At 32.7% G+C, this 17,239-nt stretch overlaps 1 protein-coding gene across 2 annotated transcripts in view; it reads right to left on the reverse strand.

Moving 5' to 3' along the window:
• Positions 1 to 17,239, reverse strand: part of LOC107450603 (uncharacterized protein CG3556) — a 67,494-nt gene that overhangs the window by 21,636 nt on the left and 28,619 nt on the right. The window contains exons 2-5 of one of the 2 annotated variants that reach the window (XM_016066435.3): positions 15,750 to 15,887; positions 7,179 to 7,308; positions 4,231 to 4,570; positions 2,419 to 2,681 (exon numbers count right to left, since the gene is read on the reverse strand). In XM_016066435.3, the coding sequence (XP_015921921.1) occupies positions 2,419 to 2,681; positions 4,231 to 4,570; positions 7,179 to 7,197 (622 nt within the window). In that variant the 5' untranslated portion in view covers positions 7,198 to 7,308; positions 15,750 to 15,887. The remainder of the gene's footprint in view (positions 1 to 2,418; positions 2,682 to 4,230; positions 4,571 to 7,178; positions 7,309 to 15,749; positions 15,888 to 17,239) is intronic. The other variant, XM_016066433.2, reaches the window with a different exon arrangement.

The following is a 17,239-nucleotide window of genomic DNA, read 5'->3' on the forward strand; positions in this document are numbered from 1 at the left end:
ATTAAATAAATGCATAAAACTCGAAAATGAATGAAAATAACTTGCTAATTAATATTTTTATTCATTTTGCAAAATAATTGCATTTCGAAAGTGGTGTCAATGAGTCTGCTGCGAGAATTTCTCAGAACGTGCTTAGCCACGCTGAATAAGCGCTCCACGGGAGCACTAGAAGGTACTGCAGTATTACATTTCACATATAATTTTTTTACGATTGGATTTTTTTTAGAAAGCTTACCGAGTTTTAGAAAAAAGTAACGATTTCATTCGACATTTCTGTTACAAATACTTATACTTTTTTCCTAAAAAAGTAACGAAAGTACAAGTAAAAGTACTAAGTTTGAAAATAACGAAGTACAAGTAAAAGTACTAAGTTTGAAAATAACGAAGTACAAGTAAAAGTACTAAGTTTGAAAATAACGAAGTACAAGTAAAAGTACGTACTTTTTACTTGTACCGGCGGTACAAGTAACGAAAGTAAAAGTACTGCCATATATGCTCGTAATTGATAAGACTCTAAATCTATTAACTGTATTTAGTTTTTTTCTCTCCCCTCTCAGGTCTGGAAGATGTGTCGTAGTACGTGCTGGAAAGAACGTAAAACTAACCAACATCCAGACGCCTTTTTGGCGAATTTTGTTTAGGACAGAAGGATATACTATCTCAGAATTAAGATAATAAACAAATCCCCTTTAGTTGACCGATTTTCATCAAGGAAATTCTACCTTCCGACCTCTCCAGACTGATTGGTGGCGATACCACATGTAAAAAGGAAAAAAATAAAACATAAATCTGTCACAACATATTACAAGCGAAGACAGGCCGATCAGTTTACGCCAATCGTATCATCGCCAACTTCCGTTGTTAGATCGCAATCGCGATGGTGTTTCTAGATTTTGACCCTAATGCAAATGTCATTGCGGAAAAGGGTTTTTTAGTTATTTATTTATCTAGAAAGCTATGAATCACCTTTTTTTTTCTTTAATGTTGAGGCTAAAAAAAAAAAAAGAACTCTGTTTTGTTGCCTGATTAATCTCCGTATTTACGTTTGGTACAATTGTAATATTTTCATTCATGTATTTAAGCCGCAGTACTTCAATTTAGATAAAAATATAAATTTCATTGTTGTTAATCGAGATTTTATTATTATTTATAAAATATGATTCAAGTCATTTTTAGAGTATTTTTGAATTATTTTTTGTAGAGTATAAAATCCTTAGAGCCACCTTTGGCTACCAGTTTCGTAACATTTCAGAATTATCTAGTGCTACAAGTAAACTTTAATAGTAACGAAGGCAAATACACAGAACAACTGAAATTAAATCTTCTAATTCTTCAACCACTTCGCCAATCCAAACACCTTAATCAGTTTTAATATATATATATATATATATATTAAAACTGATCAGTTTTAATATATATATATATATATATTCTGTCTTTTGCTTGATATGTTTTATTTAGTATTTTAAGTTTTATATGTTCTATTTTCGTTTTCTTTTGGTGCTCCTCACACAATTGTATTGATATATTTTTCTTTGGCTAATGCAACATTAGAAAGTACGCCGGCCAGGTGGTCGAGCGGTTAGCACGCCTGACTGCGAAGTCATTGGCTGCGGGTTCGAATCCCGCTCTGGGCATGGATGTTTCTCTCTCTCTCTTTGTGCTGTCCTCTGTTGTGTGTGTGTGTGTGAAGTGTAAATGTGGCCCACCCTATAAACGGGTTTGTGGCAGTGTGGCGTGGGCATTGTTGCTCCCCTCCGTAACTTTGGCTCACAGGTGCCCACTGGGTAACGCTAAATGAGTAACAATTCCGGCATCTTCATAGGCAAAGATTCAAATTCAGTGCCTGCCATTGGAGGAAAAAAAAACATTAGAAAGTACTCTTTTTTGCGGATATAATCGCGTGAGCTAATCACTAGATTATATTTTTTTATTTGGTTTCCTGGCAATCGAGTTGTTAATCGAGAGAAACATTTTATTTATTAATAATTTTCTTCCTTCTTCTTAAAAATGCATATTTATCCTAGATTTCTTTGTATTTAGAACTTATTATATGGGTACTATATACTGGCAGCTTATGTGCAGTAAATGAAACTTATTATTATTTTCCTTATTCTTATTTGTTAATCTCTCTTTTATTTATCTATTTTATATATATATTTGCTATAGCACGAATATATTCACGTGAGCTCCGTCACCATTACTTATTAATTAGTATGACAGTAATATTTAAAATTTTTGCAGCCATTATAGAGAGAATAGAAAATAAATCTGAATAATTACTTCGTAACTAAGTTTCTATTTCGACAAAAGTGAAAAATTATTCAAATAAATACTTAACGTAAAACTATTTATATACATATAGATCGATTATTTTTTATAGAGTATATTCGTTAAGAAAACATGATTCACACTTACCGAGCCACCTTGGTTCTTCACTTCGTCTGAAGGCCATATTTTTCAATCGCTTAATATATGAATCTGGCATGTCACCAGAATTACACAAGGCAAGGTATGCCACTGGATTGACAAAAAGCCCTTTAGATTGTCTCTTCGATATCGATTTCTTCAAGAGTTTGATGATATTCACTCCGTGGAAGTTTCTTGGGTTGCTACAAGTGACGATCATAGCGTGTATGTAGTGCACCAGCTCATGCATTTTCAAAGGCTTCTCGTGATTTCTGTATAAGGACAAATAAGAAATAAACAATAAGCGTATACCATGCTAAGAGTCCATCAATGGACATTGTCCAATCCAACGGCTTTTACAACCCGCTCTTCTCTTTAGCGTTTAGTTAAAATATAAAAAATAAAAACTTCATTCTTGAATATTCTTTGACATTGCTTAGGTAACAAATTTTAAAAAAAAAAACAAAAACAAAAAAGCTCGCGCTGGAATTGAAACCAACTACAACCAAGTGGAAAGTCTCAAATAAAAAGAGCGCGAGTCGTTAAAAGTCGCTGGTTTGTAAATTAGCATCCCGATTTTTGTATTAAACTCCGTTTTTTTGCTGAAGTTTAAATCCTAATTAAGTTTTATGTGAGATAAGAATGTAATTTTTATGGCTAATTAACTATTTCACATTTAGTCTCCGTGGTGCAGGAATCTTGTAATTGAAATTTTGACCCATTTTCGTCTAGCTAGAACACTTGAATTTTTACCAAAGCACTGGTAAGGAATGCAATTCAAATTTAAATCGTTTCCTGAAACTTCAGCAAGTATAAATTAGCACGATATCGTCACCAGAAACAACTTACTGCTGATCAAAGTTTCGAATTAATTTGAGCACTTAAATCTCCACCGGAGTTCTGTGTTTTATTACAAAACAAATCTCAATCCTTACCCGATATCTCAACAATTTGAATTTAGCATGATATTGTCTCACAGAATTTTATTGTCAATCGAAATTTTGACCACTTTCAGATTAACTGCAGCACTAAAATCTCTACCCGAGTTTTGTTGTTCAGAACTCAAATCTCTACCAGAGTAAATCTCTACCAGAGTTTTGTTGTTCAGCACTCAAATCTCTACCAGAGTAAATCTCTACCCGAGTTTTGTTGTTCAGCACTCAAATCTCTGCCAGAGTAAATCTCTACCAGAGTTTTGTTGTTCAGCACTCAAATCTCTGCCAGAGTAAATCTCTACCAGAGTTTCGCACTTACACTATTTTGTACAAAGGATAGTTGTAATTCCGTGTTTGAAGTTTCAAAAATAATTGTACCCAACATGACCAATCAATAATTCAAACATATATGCATGTAAGACCTATTATGAGAGCAATTATGTTTTTGGCCGAGTAACTTAATTATGTAAAGTTCTTCCAACTTCGACCGTTATTTTCCTATCAAAATTTGAAATATTCCCCAATAATCGCACAAGTTGCCAACTATACTAATATTTTCATCAACAGCTGCAATGGAGTCATTGACAGATATGGTGTTTTGTTCTGTCGTAACCCTGGATTTTAGCAGATACGATATTTATAGGCAAAAAATTTAAGAACCTTGAATAACTAATGATAGGAATTTCACGTGCTAAGATTTAATTATTCGAAGGCCTAACTTTAAATATGCTAGCTAATTAGTGCAGATGATATTTTAAGCTATGAAATGAGACACAAAAATGTTCTTTCTCTGAATAAGCATACCTTTCTTTCATATCGTGTGAGTCCATTTTTAAGTTGGGCAAACTTTTTAATTTATACTCAAATGATGATAAAAGTCACTCACCTCAACAGATCAAGTGCCAACTGAACTTCAAGTTCTTTTTTAGTCATGAGTCCATCATAGTTGTCAGGATCAAAGTAACTTTCATTGGCCAAGTATAGTGCTGTTACAATTTTAGGGGTGGCTTTACCCCAACCCCAATCGGTGTCCCTCTCTTCGATGATGTGCCGCACAGACTTGTGCAGGACATCGAACCTTGATGGTATCCAAGGTGTGTCACCTCTTGTCACCAAAAATTTTGGAGTGGGCGTAGTTGTCGTAGTGGTGGTCGTTGGTATCGGTGTAGTTGAAGATGTACTTGTTTCTGTTTCAAGTTCGCTACTCGTATCGTCATATAAATAATCTGTGAGAAAAACAAACATATGATGGTACCATACATAAAAATTCTTTTCTTTCTTTATTTAAAAACAACTGGGCATCTGGGCCGCTCAGCGGCCCCTATCCCATTCATAATGAAATTACAACAATGAGTTAAAAACATTTTGAATATAAGCAGTTGTTGTGGTAGCTTTACATAAAAATTGATTGTTGTGTTAACCGATATACTAATTATTATATAAATAATATTGGGGAACAAATTTTTTATTGCATTTATACAAGTGCTTGATCTAATCTGATTCGGGTGTTGGGATATCTAATCTGAAAATAGTTTTTTTTTCGAAAGCTATTCATTTTTTTCAAAGTCTTATTTTTAGTTTAGTTTGCTTTTTGTCTGAATATGCAAGTTTATAGAGAATGTTGATATACATGCATGTACACTTTCCTGCTCCTTTGAAAATAACACATACAGAAAAAACCATATGACCTTGATGTATCGCATCATGAGCTGAAATGTATTATCTCCTTCATTCTACCACGCCCTACGTACCAGAGAAGTGGGGACACTTAGTAATCACTTGAGGGAATAAAAAAAAATACTGATTCAGACTAAATTATTAAATTGAATGAAAACTGTAGCTTGTAGAAAGAATCCAATCACGCATATGAAATCGGCTAAGTACTTAAGATATGTTTAAAAAAGTAGAAATATACGTTAAAAAATATACGGAAAATAAAAATAAATTGCTCCCGAGTCTAATCTGTAAAAGAAATAAGCATATATGCCATGTTGATCACTAAAGCTGAATTGCTACCGACGTAATTGACTATTATCATGCAAATAATTTGCTTGAGAAAAAGCATGTACATTGGTGCAAAAAAAGTGTTATTGACAATAAAATTGCCAATTTTACCTAGATGCATAACGACGTAATTTATTATAATCATGTTAATAATGTGTGTGAGAAATTAGCTTGTATATAGGTGCAAAAAAGTGTTATTAATAAAATTGCTTATTTTACATAGATGCATAACGACGTAATTGAATATTATCATGAAAATTATCCGTGCGAGAAACAAATATGTATGGTATTACCAAAGTTGAAACTAACAATAAAATTGATAGCCATGCTAAAATGCTAATTAATGCAATTAATTGCGATACAAATTTGTGAGAAAAACGAACATGTATTGTGTTATCAAACAAAATGTAAATAACAACAAAATTGATTATCCTACAAATAATAGCTGAAGCGTATATGATAATAGCAAACAAAAAGTAATTAACTCTTTCGTTACGAGCTCGTTACTCCCCTCCTCGTAATACCGTTTTATAACCGACCCAATCTTCTTCAAACAGCCACTCACTAATATTTCATAGGCCTACATTGGATTGATACCACTAAAAGTATATTTTAAATGAGCTTAGATTTAGAGGTTGGGCAGCTCTAACGAGCAGGGCACTTCAACCAAAGGTCTATTGTACCTAAACCCTAAATCATGATTAACAAGAAAGCCTTGTGGCTGAAATGAAGTTCAGCAAACACCTGACAAGAACGTCTTGCAGTTCCCAGGCCTTAATGTGATGTTGCCCTAAATGCTAAAATCTTTGAGCAGAATAGACCTCACAATCACTGAGTATATGTCGTTAAGTCTCCTTCCTCTTCATTATAACAACCTCTACAAAGAGGCTAAGATTTAATACTGTCTCCTGAAGTGCAGTGTTCAGTGAGAAGACCAATGATCTTCCTCAAACTGTTCCTGTTTAGCTTCCTTGAATGCGCTATGCATATTTTGCAAGTTGAAACAAGCTCTTTTTACGTATTACGCTTTAGAGCTAGGTGCAAAAGTAAAATATAACAAGACTGAAGACATCATACTGAATTAAATTACGACGAATGTTTGGAATTATAATAAATTGTATTTTTATTTGTAATACTTTCTTCATCTTAATTTATAACTAGCGTTGAACAGCGGACCAAATTCTGAGCTTACGACTTTCAATGTTCAACTCCGTAGCCTAGAAATTTTGAACAGAACCTAGAAGACAAGAGAACTCTTTAGACAAGCATTAGGGCAAATTAGCCTCAGTGGAGGACTTTTTGACGGAGCTATAGATGGTTATATAGCACTTAAATAAGAAAATCCAAACATCAGCTCAACGAAATGAAATATGTACTCTTCGCAGCGCGATACATCGTTCACTGGCGTCACTTCAGCGGAGCGGATTGTCGTAACGAAGGGTTAACAACGAAATTGATTATTATTGATTATAAAAATGATAATCATACTAAGAGTGATTATCACACTAAAAATGAAACCTACTATTTCCAAGTTACATGTGGTACTCACAAAGTTGGCAATACTAGATGAGTCGGTGTTGCAACCTCGCCCTACCCCCGCATTTTGAGGTGAAAGTTCGAAATAGGTATCACTGGACAGGATTCAAAAAATATTTTACTCGTTTAGTTTCACTTATAAACCCGCATTTAGTACGGTGCAATTAGTGCAGTGCAATGTAGTACTGTGCAAAAAGTTCTGCAATCGTAAAATTTTGACAAAGTAGCAATCTCTCCTCGTTTAATCCTGAAAATAATTTTAAAAAAAATGAATAAGGATAAAATATATCGTACCTACCACAGTTCTCTTCATCTTCTCCGTTCAGGCAATCAGGCAAGTCATCACATCTGCCTGATTTAGGTATGCAAAGACCATCATCACATATAAAGTAACGAGATTTCTCGCAATTGTTGATATTCTCACCTGAGAGAAAAATTTTAAAACATAATGAGATGATGAAAAATGCTAAAAGAACGCGAGAAGAACATACATATTTTTACATTATAAACATATAATTACATGATGAATCAATTTAAAACATTTTGAGAAAAGCACAAAAAATTGTTATTGGTATTTCTTGTCTTAGTATTTCTGCCTTTGTCTTCAGACTGCACTACGTTGTTACTGCAAACGTTGAGTGCACTGAAAACGGTAGTTTTGTCTTCAGACTGCACTACGTTGTCACTGCAAACGTTGAGTGTATTGAAAACCCTAGTTTTGTCTTCAGACTGCATTACGTTGTTACTGCAAACGTTGAGTGCATTGAAAACCCTAGTTTTGTCTTTAGGCTGCACTACGTTGTTACTGCAAACGTTGAGTATTTTGAAAACCCTAGTTTTGTCTTCAAACTATTCTACGTTGCTACGATAAACGTTAATTATCTTGAAACTCCGGTTAGATTTTTACCAGTTCCTTTAAATCTCACTAGTTCAAAATTGCTGGCACTGAAACTACATATTCGTCGTTCCGAATTAAACATGGGTAAAAATTTCACCATTTCTCGAAACTTCAGCCAAGATCTTTTAAATTGTGCCAACACAATAGTATTGCCATGTAATATCCTCCAACTCTCAAAGCATTTGCTGCCAAAAGAAGTATTGTTTATACAGAGTTAGAAAGCACAATTTTTTTTTTAAACATTTCAAGCATATGTCATCTCAGTTAACCTTCTATAAGAAACATTTCCAAAAAGTGGACTACAGAGATAACTAGAAAAAATGTACTAATCAAAACTATCCAGATAAAAGTGGTGATTTTGGCCGCTATGTTTTTTAGGTTTCACTTATGGAGAAAGACGCAAAAATATATTTAAATGGTAATAGTTTACAATTGGGGGTCCATTATATATTTGGCTAGTTAAAAATTAATCAATATATATGAAAGTCGATTGACAACGAATCACATAACGATGAACGAAAGTTACAGTAACCCGAAGAAGACGTCATTGAATGCAAAGACAACAAAGAATTGCAATGTTACCAGAAATGGGGCTTTAGCAAAACTGAACGAAAATTATCGTCAAACAAAAGAGTCTCCGATTTTACATCTCAACCATTTAGACATCAATTTTTAAAGCTCGCAACCAAGCCTAGAATTTTTTTCCTCTTACTAATCGATAGAGAAAGTGCCCAAAATTTTTATTAGAAGTTTAAAACCTGCTAAAGTAACCTCAGTTGACGGTATCTAACTTAATAAAACAGAGCCCTTAACATTTATATACAATCACAATTTTCTTAATGGCACTTGCCACATTTTGAGAAACATGTCGAGTGAAGCGATAATAACCCATTTCCATACTTGCCAACTTTTAAGTTTTTCAAGAATGATTTCCCCCAATGGTAGTAAATTTAAATTTAAAATGCAATTTTTGGCAGTAGCATTCACTTCACTGTATTTTGAACAAGATTAAGCGGATTACTACAGTAGTGTTACATATTATTATATATGCTTAATTTTTTTAAAAAATAACGGTATATAAAACATATTATAAATTAAATTTATAAATGCAGGGAATACATGGAAAGCATATATTTTATTACCACTTTAAATACAGAAATAAAATTTTACGCCCAATGCGTTAGAGTTTGCAGGTATGCATTTCAGATTAAATTACATGCTTACTTACTACTGCAAGCATTTTCCGTGAATTACAGAACCAACTAAAGGAACTTCCTTACCTAACCATCATTTTTTTAAATATCTAATTATTTAATTTTAAATAAAATATTGATATTTTAAAATGTTTGATTTTTTTTTAATTTCAAACGGTAAATTATCATACCTGATTAATATTTTTTCTATTTTCGTCGAATTCATCCGAAACTTTATGTTTCAAGCATTATTCATATATCTGGTGGAGATGGCGACGGATGGTGTTATTCTTTAATTCAACAAATAACTTATTGTGAGTATTGAGTATTTCTGATTTTTCATAAATTGATCCAATTTAAATGCGCATTTAATTATTTATGTTTTAACCTTATAGGAACGTATATGCAGAACCTTATACATCTAGTAGAGCTAGAACGGGAGTAGCCAAAGAGGCCTCATAGGTATTTTGGTAAGTACCTCATAACCCCACCAGTTTCATTAAAAAAAAGTATTTCACCATACCTTTAATTATAGTTAATACAAGAAAGGAAACTGAAATGAAACTAAAGTATAAGTATGGTGAAAAGCCAGTGTTTCATTTCATTTAATAGCTTTGTTAACTGAATCAATATATATATAAACTGCTGTTTGTAGAAAATGCAACACCATGAAGGAATCATCAGAATCAAATGAAATTCGCAGCAAATGTCAATTATAGGATATTATGCAAATTAATAAAGTTTCAGAGCCATCGCGCGTGCGTGGCGCGCGCAGCGCCCTCTGAATTGATGCTGAAAGCGTATAAATAAAGTGCTGTAGCGGGACGTTGAAAATAGTCTATGATTATTTGTTAGTGGCAAACGTTTAGTGAGACCTGAGTATGCCTCCACGACGGAAGAATAAGAAATTCAAGCAACTTACGGAGTTTGAACGAGGGAGGATAATCGGCCTTCGAGAAGGAGGATTTTCCTATCGCGCAATAGCAGCTCGTATGCAGCGGAACAGTTCCACAGTGATGCGAGTTTGGAAGCAGTGGACCGACGAGCACCGAACNAGAAAAAATTAGACCAACTTATTGATGTCTTGACCAACTGATGTCTTGACCAACTTATTAATGCAAATTTGCTGTAACCTTAATTATATGCTAAATTGATGTATGTTTCCGTTCAATTTGGAACATAGTATCAAGTAGTCAAGTTCAAAATGGTTTATATATATATATATATATATATATATATATATGTAACGTCGCTGCCGAGTGGGCCGGGAAGGAGGGTACAGAATTTATTTATTAATTATTAGGACAGAGCAGTCATGAAAGTGTGTACGAAAAGTTGTGTTTCTTCATTATATGTTAGGGAAAATCTTGCAAAGTAAAATCCGTAAATGTCTCAATTTAGGGAATGAGGGAAATCTTAGTAATTGTAATTCGTTTATCAAATGGGTCGAGCGTTTCCCGCAGAGAGCAAAGGGAAAAATGTCCTGCTTTTAATTAAATGTATGCTTGAGCCAAAAATAGATTTAAGAACAGGATGTGACTTTTAAAAGTGTGAGAAAGAATTTCGATTTGAATAATTAATTGGGATTAAGATTTATAGAGAAGAACTAGCATAAAAAAATTAATTGAAGCTTTTTATGTTACACACACACACACTGTCACAATAACTACAAATTAGTCGTTCCGAATTAAACATGGGTAAAAATGTTACCATTTCTCGAAACTTCAAGCAAGATCATTTAAATTGTGCCAACAGTATCGCCATGTAATATCCCCCAAATACCAAAGCACTTGCTGCCAAAAGTAAGATTGTTTATATAGCGTTAGAATGCACATTTTATTTTAAAACTAATTCAAGCATATCTCATCTCAGAAACATTTCCAAAAAGTTGACCACGGAGGCAATTGCCAATAGAAAAAATCTAGTAATCAAAAACTATCCAGATAAAAGGGGTGATTTTGGCCGCCATGTTTTTTAGGTTTTACTTACGGAGGAAGTCACGAAAATATATTTAAATGGTAATAGTTTACAATTGGGGGTCAATTTTATATTTGGCTATTTGAAAATTATTCAATATATAGGAAAGTCGATCTACAACCAATCACATAACGGTGAACGAAAGTTGCAGTAACCCGAAGGAGACGTCACTGAATGCAAAGACAACAAAGAATGCCATTGTTACCAGAAATGGTGCTTTTTGCAAAACTGAACGAAAATTTTCGCCAAACCAAAGAGTCTCCGATTCTACACCTCAACCATTTGAACATCAAGTATCAATTTTGAAAGCTCGGAACCGAGCTTAGAGTTTTTTCCCCTCCTCTTAATCGATAGAGATTTACCGTAAACTTTTATGCGAAGTTCATCATAAATAATCATGCCTACTCACTGCAGCAAGCATTTTCTCGATTTGTTATGCATTTTAATAAATTCTAATTAATTCACTACAGAATTTTTTTTAAATATCTATATATTTAATTTTAAATAAAATATTGGTGATTTAAAATATTTGATTTAATTTTTTTTTATATTTTAAATGGGAAATTTACATATCGGATTAATACTTTTTCTATTTTCTTTATATTTGCTCGAAACTTTCGCTGAATTCATCCAAAACTTTTGGTATAAGATATTATTCAAATATGTGGTGGAGATGGCGAAGAATGGTGTTTTTCTTAAATTCAATAAATAACTAATAGTAAGTTTTTCTGATTTTTCATGAATTGATCCAATTTAAATTAGTATTTAATCATTTATGTTTCCACCTTATAGGAGCGTATATGCAAAACCTTATACATCTAGAACAATGGAAGGTGCCATAGTGACATCATAGGTATTTTGGTAGGTTTGAGTATAAGGTACCAACGCCTACTAAAACTGAAAGCCTCCACACGGCTTTTTATAGGTATTAGTTTGATCGAACCACAATGAAGGAAAACCAGAGNTGACTTCTGTGTACCCTTTCTAAATTTTTCGCAACGCTGTGTACCACTAATAAAAAAAAGGAACGTACTTTTTAAAAAATATGTTTACTTTCCTTGGTACAAAGTTTTCGTTAAAAAAATTCTTAAATTTTGGTAAAAAATTCCATGTTAAGGATGAAAATTATATTCTACCAAAATAATCAAAATCAGTAGAATTTATTACAAACCTTTACAATAAAAAAAATTGCAGAAAAGATAAAAATCACAACTGACTGTCGACACCACTATTTATTAACTGNTAAAAAAAAGGAACGTACTTTTTTAAAAAATATGTTTACTTTCCTTGGTACAAAGTTTTCGTTAAAAAAATTCTTAAATTTTGGTAAAAAAATTCCATGTTAAGGATGAAAATTAAATTCTACTAAAATAATCAAAATCAATAGAATTTATTACAAACCTTTACAATAAAAAAAATTGCAGAAAAGTTAAAAATCACTACTGACTGTCGACACCACTATTTATTAACTGCTGACTGTACAAAATAAATAGCGAAGGAAAAATACGTAATCGTAAATTTTCATAGCTGGCTTTGTTTTTAAATAAAAAATTTTGAAATTTTTGTTTGCTGCAAGATATTTCGCATAAGAACGCGTACCCCCGTTAAACTGTTCCCGTACCCCTTGGGGAACGCGTACCACACTTTGGGAAACACTGCATTAGCTGATTCGTCGGATTTTAGGGAATGTGTAAATTGGGAACAAAACTGGGGGGAAAGGAGGTGTCAAACACCCAATAATAAAGTCAAAACTGACTAAATTAAATAACCAGACTAATTTAAACATTACATGCTCACTGCTGCAAGCATTTCCGTTTATCAATTTCAAATTAGTAATAATGACTATTATTCAAATAATTTTTTAAATTAGTATTTATTTAATTTTAAATAAAATATTGGTAAACAAAAATATTTGATTTAATTTTAAATAGTAAATTTACATATCTGATTAATATTTTTTCTAATTTCTTTATATTTGCTCGCAACTTTCGTCGAATTCATCCAAAACTTTTTGGTTTAAGATATTACTCACAAATATGTGGTGGAGAGGTCGAAGGATGGTGTTTTTCCTAAATTCAAAAATAACTAATTGTGTTTCTGATTTTTCATGAATTGATCTAATTTAAATGCGTTTTTAATCATTTACAAATAAAAGTGCCCAACACTCAATAATAAAGTCAAGATTGAGAAACTAGTCTGTTGAACGTGTGATGAAATCAATAGAAAATTTAACATAACTGAGATTAAACTAGATTAGAATATAATAATATTTACAGGGGTCAGAATAATATTAACATATACATGGGTGCAATAAAGGAGAAAATAATATAGAAAATATATGCGACTAATTACATATTTACACGAAACTGACAAAAATCCGTCAACGTCAAAGAACAGGTCTGACTGCTACCTTGTCTGTGACTTGTTCTGAGAACTTTTGATAATTTCGAGAACACTTTTCTTTATTTTAGAAAAGATAAAACTGTGGTCGTTCAATTGCTCTATTCTTAGTATTTATTTTGCAAAATTAGACGTTCGTGTCAACTGTCTTAGGTTATTAGTAGAGCCCGGATTTTGATGACCTAAAAAATTTCAATTAATGCCCTTAAAAAGTGCAAAAAATGCCCTTACAAACGGCAATAAATGCCCTTAAAATGCGAAAATTGCGCTAAAAATGCCTTATGAAATTACTTAAATAGAAGTAAAAATGTTGAACTAAAACAATGTTTTACTCTTTAAAATTATTATGAGTCGTTTCAAAAAATATAAAGCAATGCAATACTTGTTCTACGCTCATAAAAGTTTGAAAAATATGTTTTATATCCTAAAATAACAAAAAAAAGGAAAATATGTTGACTCCAAAACATTTTCATTTTGTATAGAAACTTAAATAAATATAACAACTTCCATCTAATAATATTACTAAATATCAGAATTACAGTGGATTATTAAATTTTTTTTTAATATTTTGAAATGTAAACAAGCGTCTCTTGTCTGAAAGTAAATTTTTATACCAGGAGTAGCTTCTTTCAGCGTCTACTGATGTTATTGGTGCGTACTTGAAAAGGACGGTCACACTTACTGACAATTCTTCTTCAATTTGAAAAGATNCTACCACTTGTCAATGACTTTCAAGCTTTTGTACTGTCTGTTCTACCACTTGTCAATGACTTTCAAGCTTTTGTACTGTCTGTTCTACCACTTGTCAATGACTTTCAAGCTTTTGTACTGTCTGTTCTACCACTTGTCAATGACTTTCAAGCTTTTGTACTGTCTGTTCTACCACTTGTCAATGACTTTCAAGCTTTTGTACTGTCTGTTCTACCACTTGTCAATGACTTTCAAGCTTTTGTACTGTCTGTTCTACCACTTGTCAATGACTTTCAAGCTTTTGTACTGTCTGTTCTACCACTTGTCAATGACTTTCAAGCTTTTGTACTGTCTGTTCTACCACTTGTCAATGACTTTCAAGCTTTTGTACTGTCTGTTCTACCACTTGTCAATGACTTTCAAGCTTTTGTACTGTCTGTTCTACCACTTGTCAATGACTTTCAAGCTTTTGTACTGTCTGTTCTACCACTTGTCAATGACTTTCAAGCTTTTGTACTGTCTGTTCTACCACTTGTCAATGACTTTCAAGCTTTTGTACTGTCTGTTCTACCACTTGTCAATGACTTTCAAGCTTTTGTACTGTCTGTTCTACCACTTGTCAATGACTTTCAAGCTTTTGTACTGTCTGTTCTACCACTTGTCAATGACTTTCAAGCTTTTGTACTGTCTGTTCTACCACTTGTCAATGACTTTCAAGCTTTTGTACTGTCTGTTCTACCACTTGTCAATGACTTTCAAGCTTTTGTACTGTCTGTTCTACCACTTGTCAATGACTTTCAAGCTTTTGTACTGTCTGTTCTACCACTTGTCAATGACTTTCAAGCTTTTGTACTGTCTGTTCTACCACTTGTCAATGACTTTCAAGCTTTTGTACTGTCTGTTCTACCACTTGTCAATGACTTTCAAGCTTTTGTACTGTCTGTTCTACCACTTTTCAATGACTTTCAAGCTTTTGTACTGTCTTTTCTACCACTTGTCAATGACTTTCAAGCTTTTGTACTGTCTGTTCTACCACTTTTCAATGACTTTCAAGCTTTTGTACTGTCTGTTCTACCACTTGTCAATGTCTTTTTTTTTAATACTTAAAACTGTGTGTTAAGTGTCATTAAAATATCAGTGAGGGTCTAAAATCTCTATGTATATCTTTTATTCGAACAAAATATGGAACTCCACAAATTTTTATTAGAAATTTATTTTGGAAGACACTACTGTAATTGCAGATAATAGCAATAAAGTTTCATTTCATATCATACTTTAAATTTTTGATTTACAGTGATGGAAAAATTACGTAAAATAAAAAAAAAATAATAAAAAGTACTGATCTGAAAATAAATTAAATTACGTTATAATACGGTAACGAGTAAATATTTTTTTTTACAAAACGGAGTGTTAATACCTCTGTAAAGAGTAATGTTGCATTTAAATTCTTTTACAGAAAGCAAAAACTCTCAAATAAAACTTTGCAAAGTGCTAAGTAGAGCAAAACATTTTCTTCCGTTTAGTATAAATGCGATAAAACATATAGTAACAATTTCTACTGAATCCGAGTTTTCTCGTGATAATTTTTACTTACAACCCGAGATAACTCGGCATAACCGGGAAAGCAATTGATGCATTTCCATAAAAATATTTCGTAGTGTATTTTTAAAGTTACGTTTCGCATTTTATAAAGTTTTAAACACTTACTTTTTTCTTCTGATGGATTGGAAGTGCGGCAGTAGCTCTCGTCCGAGTTGTCTGGACAATCGGATGGTCCATCACACCAACTTTTTCGGCTAATGCACTCTCCGGTACCACAAGCAAACTCTGAATATTCACAACGAGCTGTAATAGAAAGTAAAATATCAACTCGCAATTCAACTCACAACGAGCTGTAGTAAAAAGTAAATTATCAACTCGCAATTCAACTCACAACGAGCAGTAATAAAAAAGTAAAATATCAACTAGCAATTCAACTCACAACGAGCTGTAATAAAAAGTAAAATATCAACTCGCAATTTAGAAAGATTTTTCCAATTAACTGCAAAAGAGTCGTAATGGCTCTGCGTTCGCCTTCCAATGAGGTAAACCATAGAGGTGATATAAAGGGGTAGAGAGAGCNGTAATAAAAAAGTAAAATATCAACTCGCAATTCAACTCACAACGAGCTGTAATAAAAGTAAAATATCAACTCGCAATTTAGAAAGATTTTTCCAATTAACTGCGAAAGAGTCGCAATGGCTCTGCGTTCGCCTTCCAATGAGGTAAACCCTATTCGAATCCCAGAAATTGCTGGTCGATACGAATTCCGCATTCGGCTTGCACCGACCACAGTTCTGACGTAAAATATCCCCAGTGGTAGACGGATCATGGGTTAGAGTCCTCTTGCCGTCGGGTGAATCATGGGAGGTTTTCGTGAATTTCCTCTCCATGTAACGTAAATGCGGGTTAGTTCCATCAAAAAGTCCTCCACGAAGGCAGATTTCCCCCAAAGCTTGATCCAGAAGTTTCCTTGTCATTTGAATTTGGTTCAAAATTACAAGGCTACGGAGTTGAACATTAGTAGTCGTAAACCAATACCAATACGACAATTATAAAATATAAAAATAAACTATTAAATATTAACTGTGAAACCGTAATCAAAATTATTTAACAGAAAAATTGAAAGAAATGAAGCCATTTTGTTAACTCTAAAAATCATCATTCCGTTATTGACAAGTTCATAATAGCGAAAAAAAATAGCTATTGCTGGATCTATTTGAATGCAATATTTGATAACAATTACTAGAAAAGTAAAATAAATATAAATTAAAGGAAAATTTAGATACATAAAAGTATTGATTCTAATGCGCATGGTTAACGTTAATTCTAAGTTTCTCAGGTTAATTTTAACTCTTCACAATTTTTTATTCATTACTTAATTGCACATGTTTACTGGCAGCAATCTTACTTCTAACATAATATAAAAGTATGCTATAACTTATTTACTATTTAAGAATTGTAAGACATTTAACCACAATTTTAAGCATGTATATCGTAATAAAGCTAGACTATAGGATTACTTTGTAATCAATACCTGCCAGGTTCTAAAGAAAACAGCTTTTTTTAGACCTTTCATTTTGCATACCTGCCAATTCTTACTTTTTACAAAGGGATTTTCTAAGGCGATAGTATGCAATTTGAAACAAAATCCAATT

This window comes from Parasteatoda tepidariorum, chromosome 9 (genome assembly GCF_043381705.1).
Source record: "Parasteatoda tepidariorum isolate YZ-2023 chromosome 9, CAS_Ptep_4.0, whole genome shotgun sequence".
Lineage (NCBI taxonomy): Eukaryota > Metazoa > Arthropoda > Arachnida > Araneae > Theridiidae > Parasteatoda > Parasteatoda tepidariorum.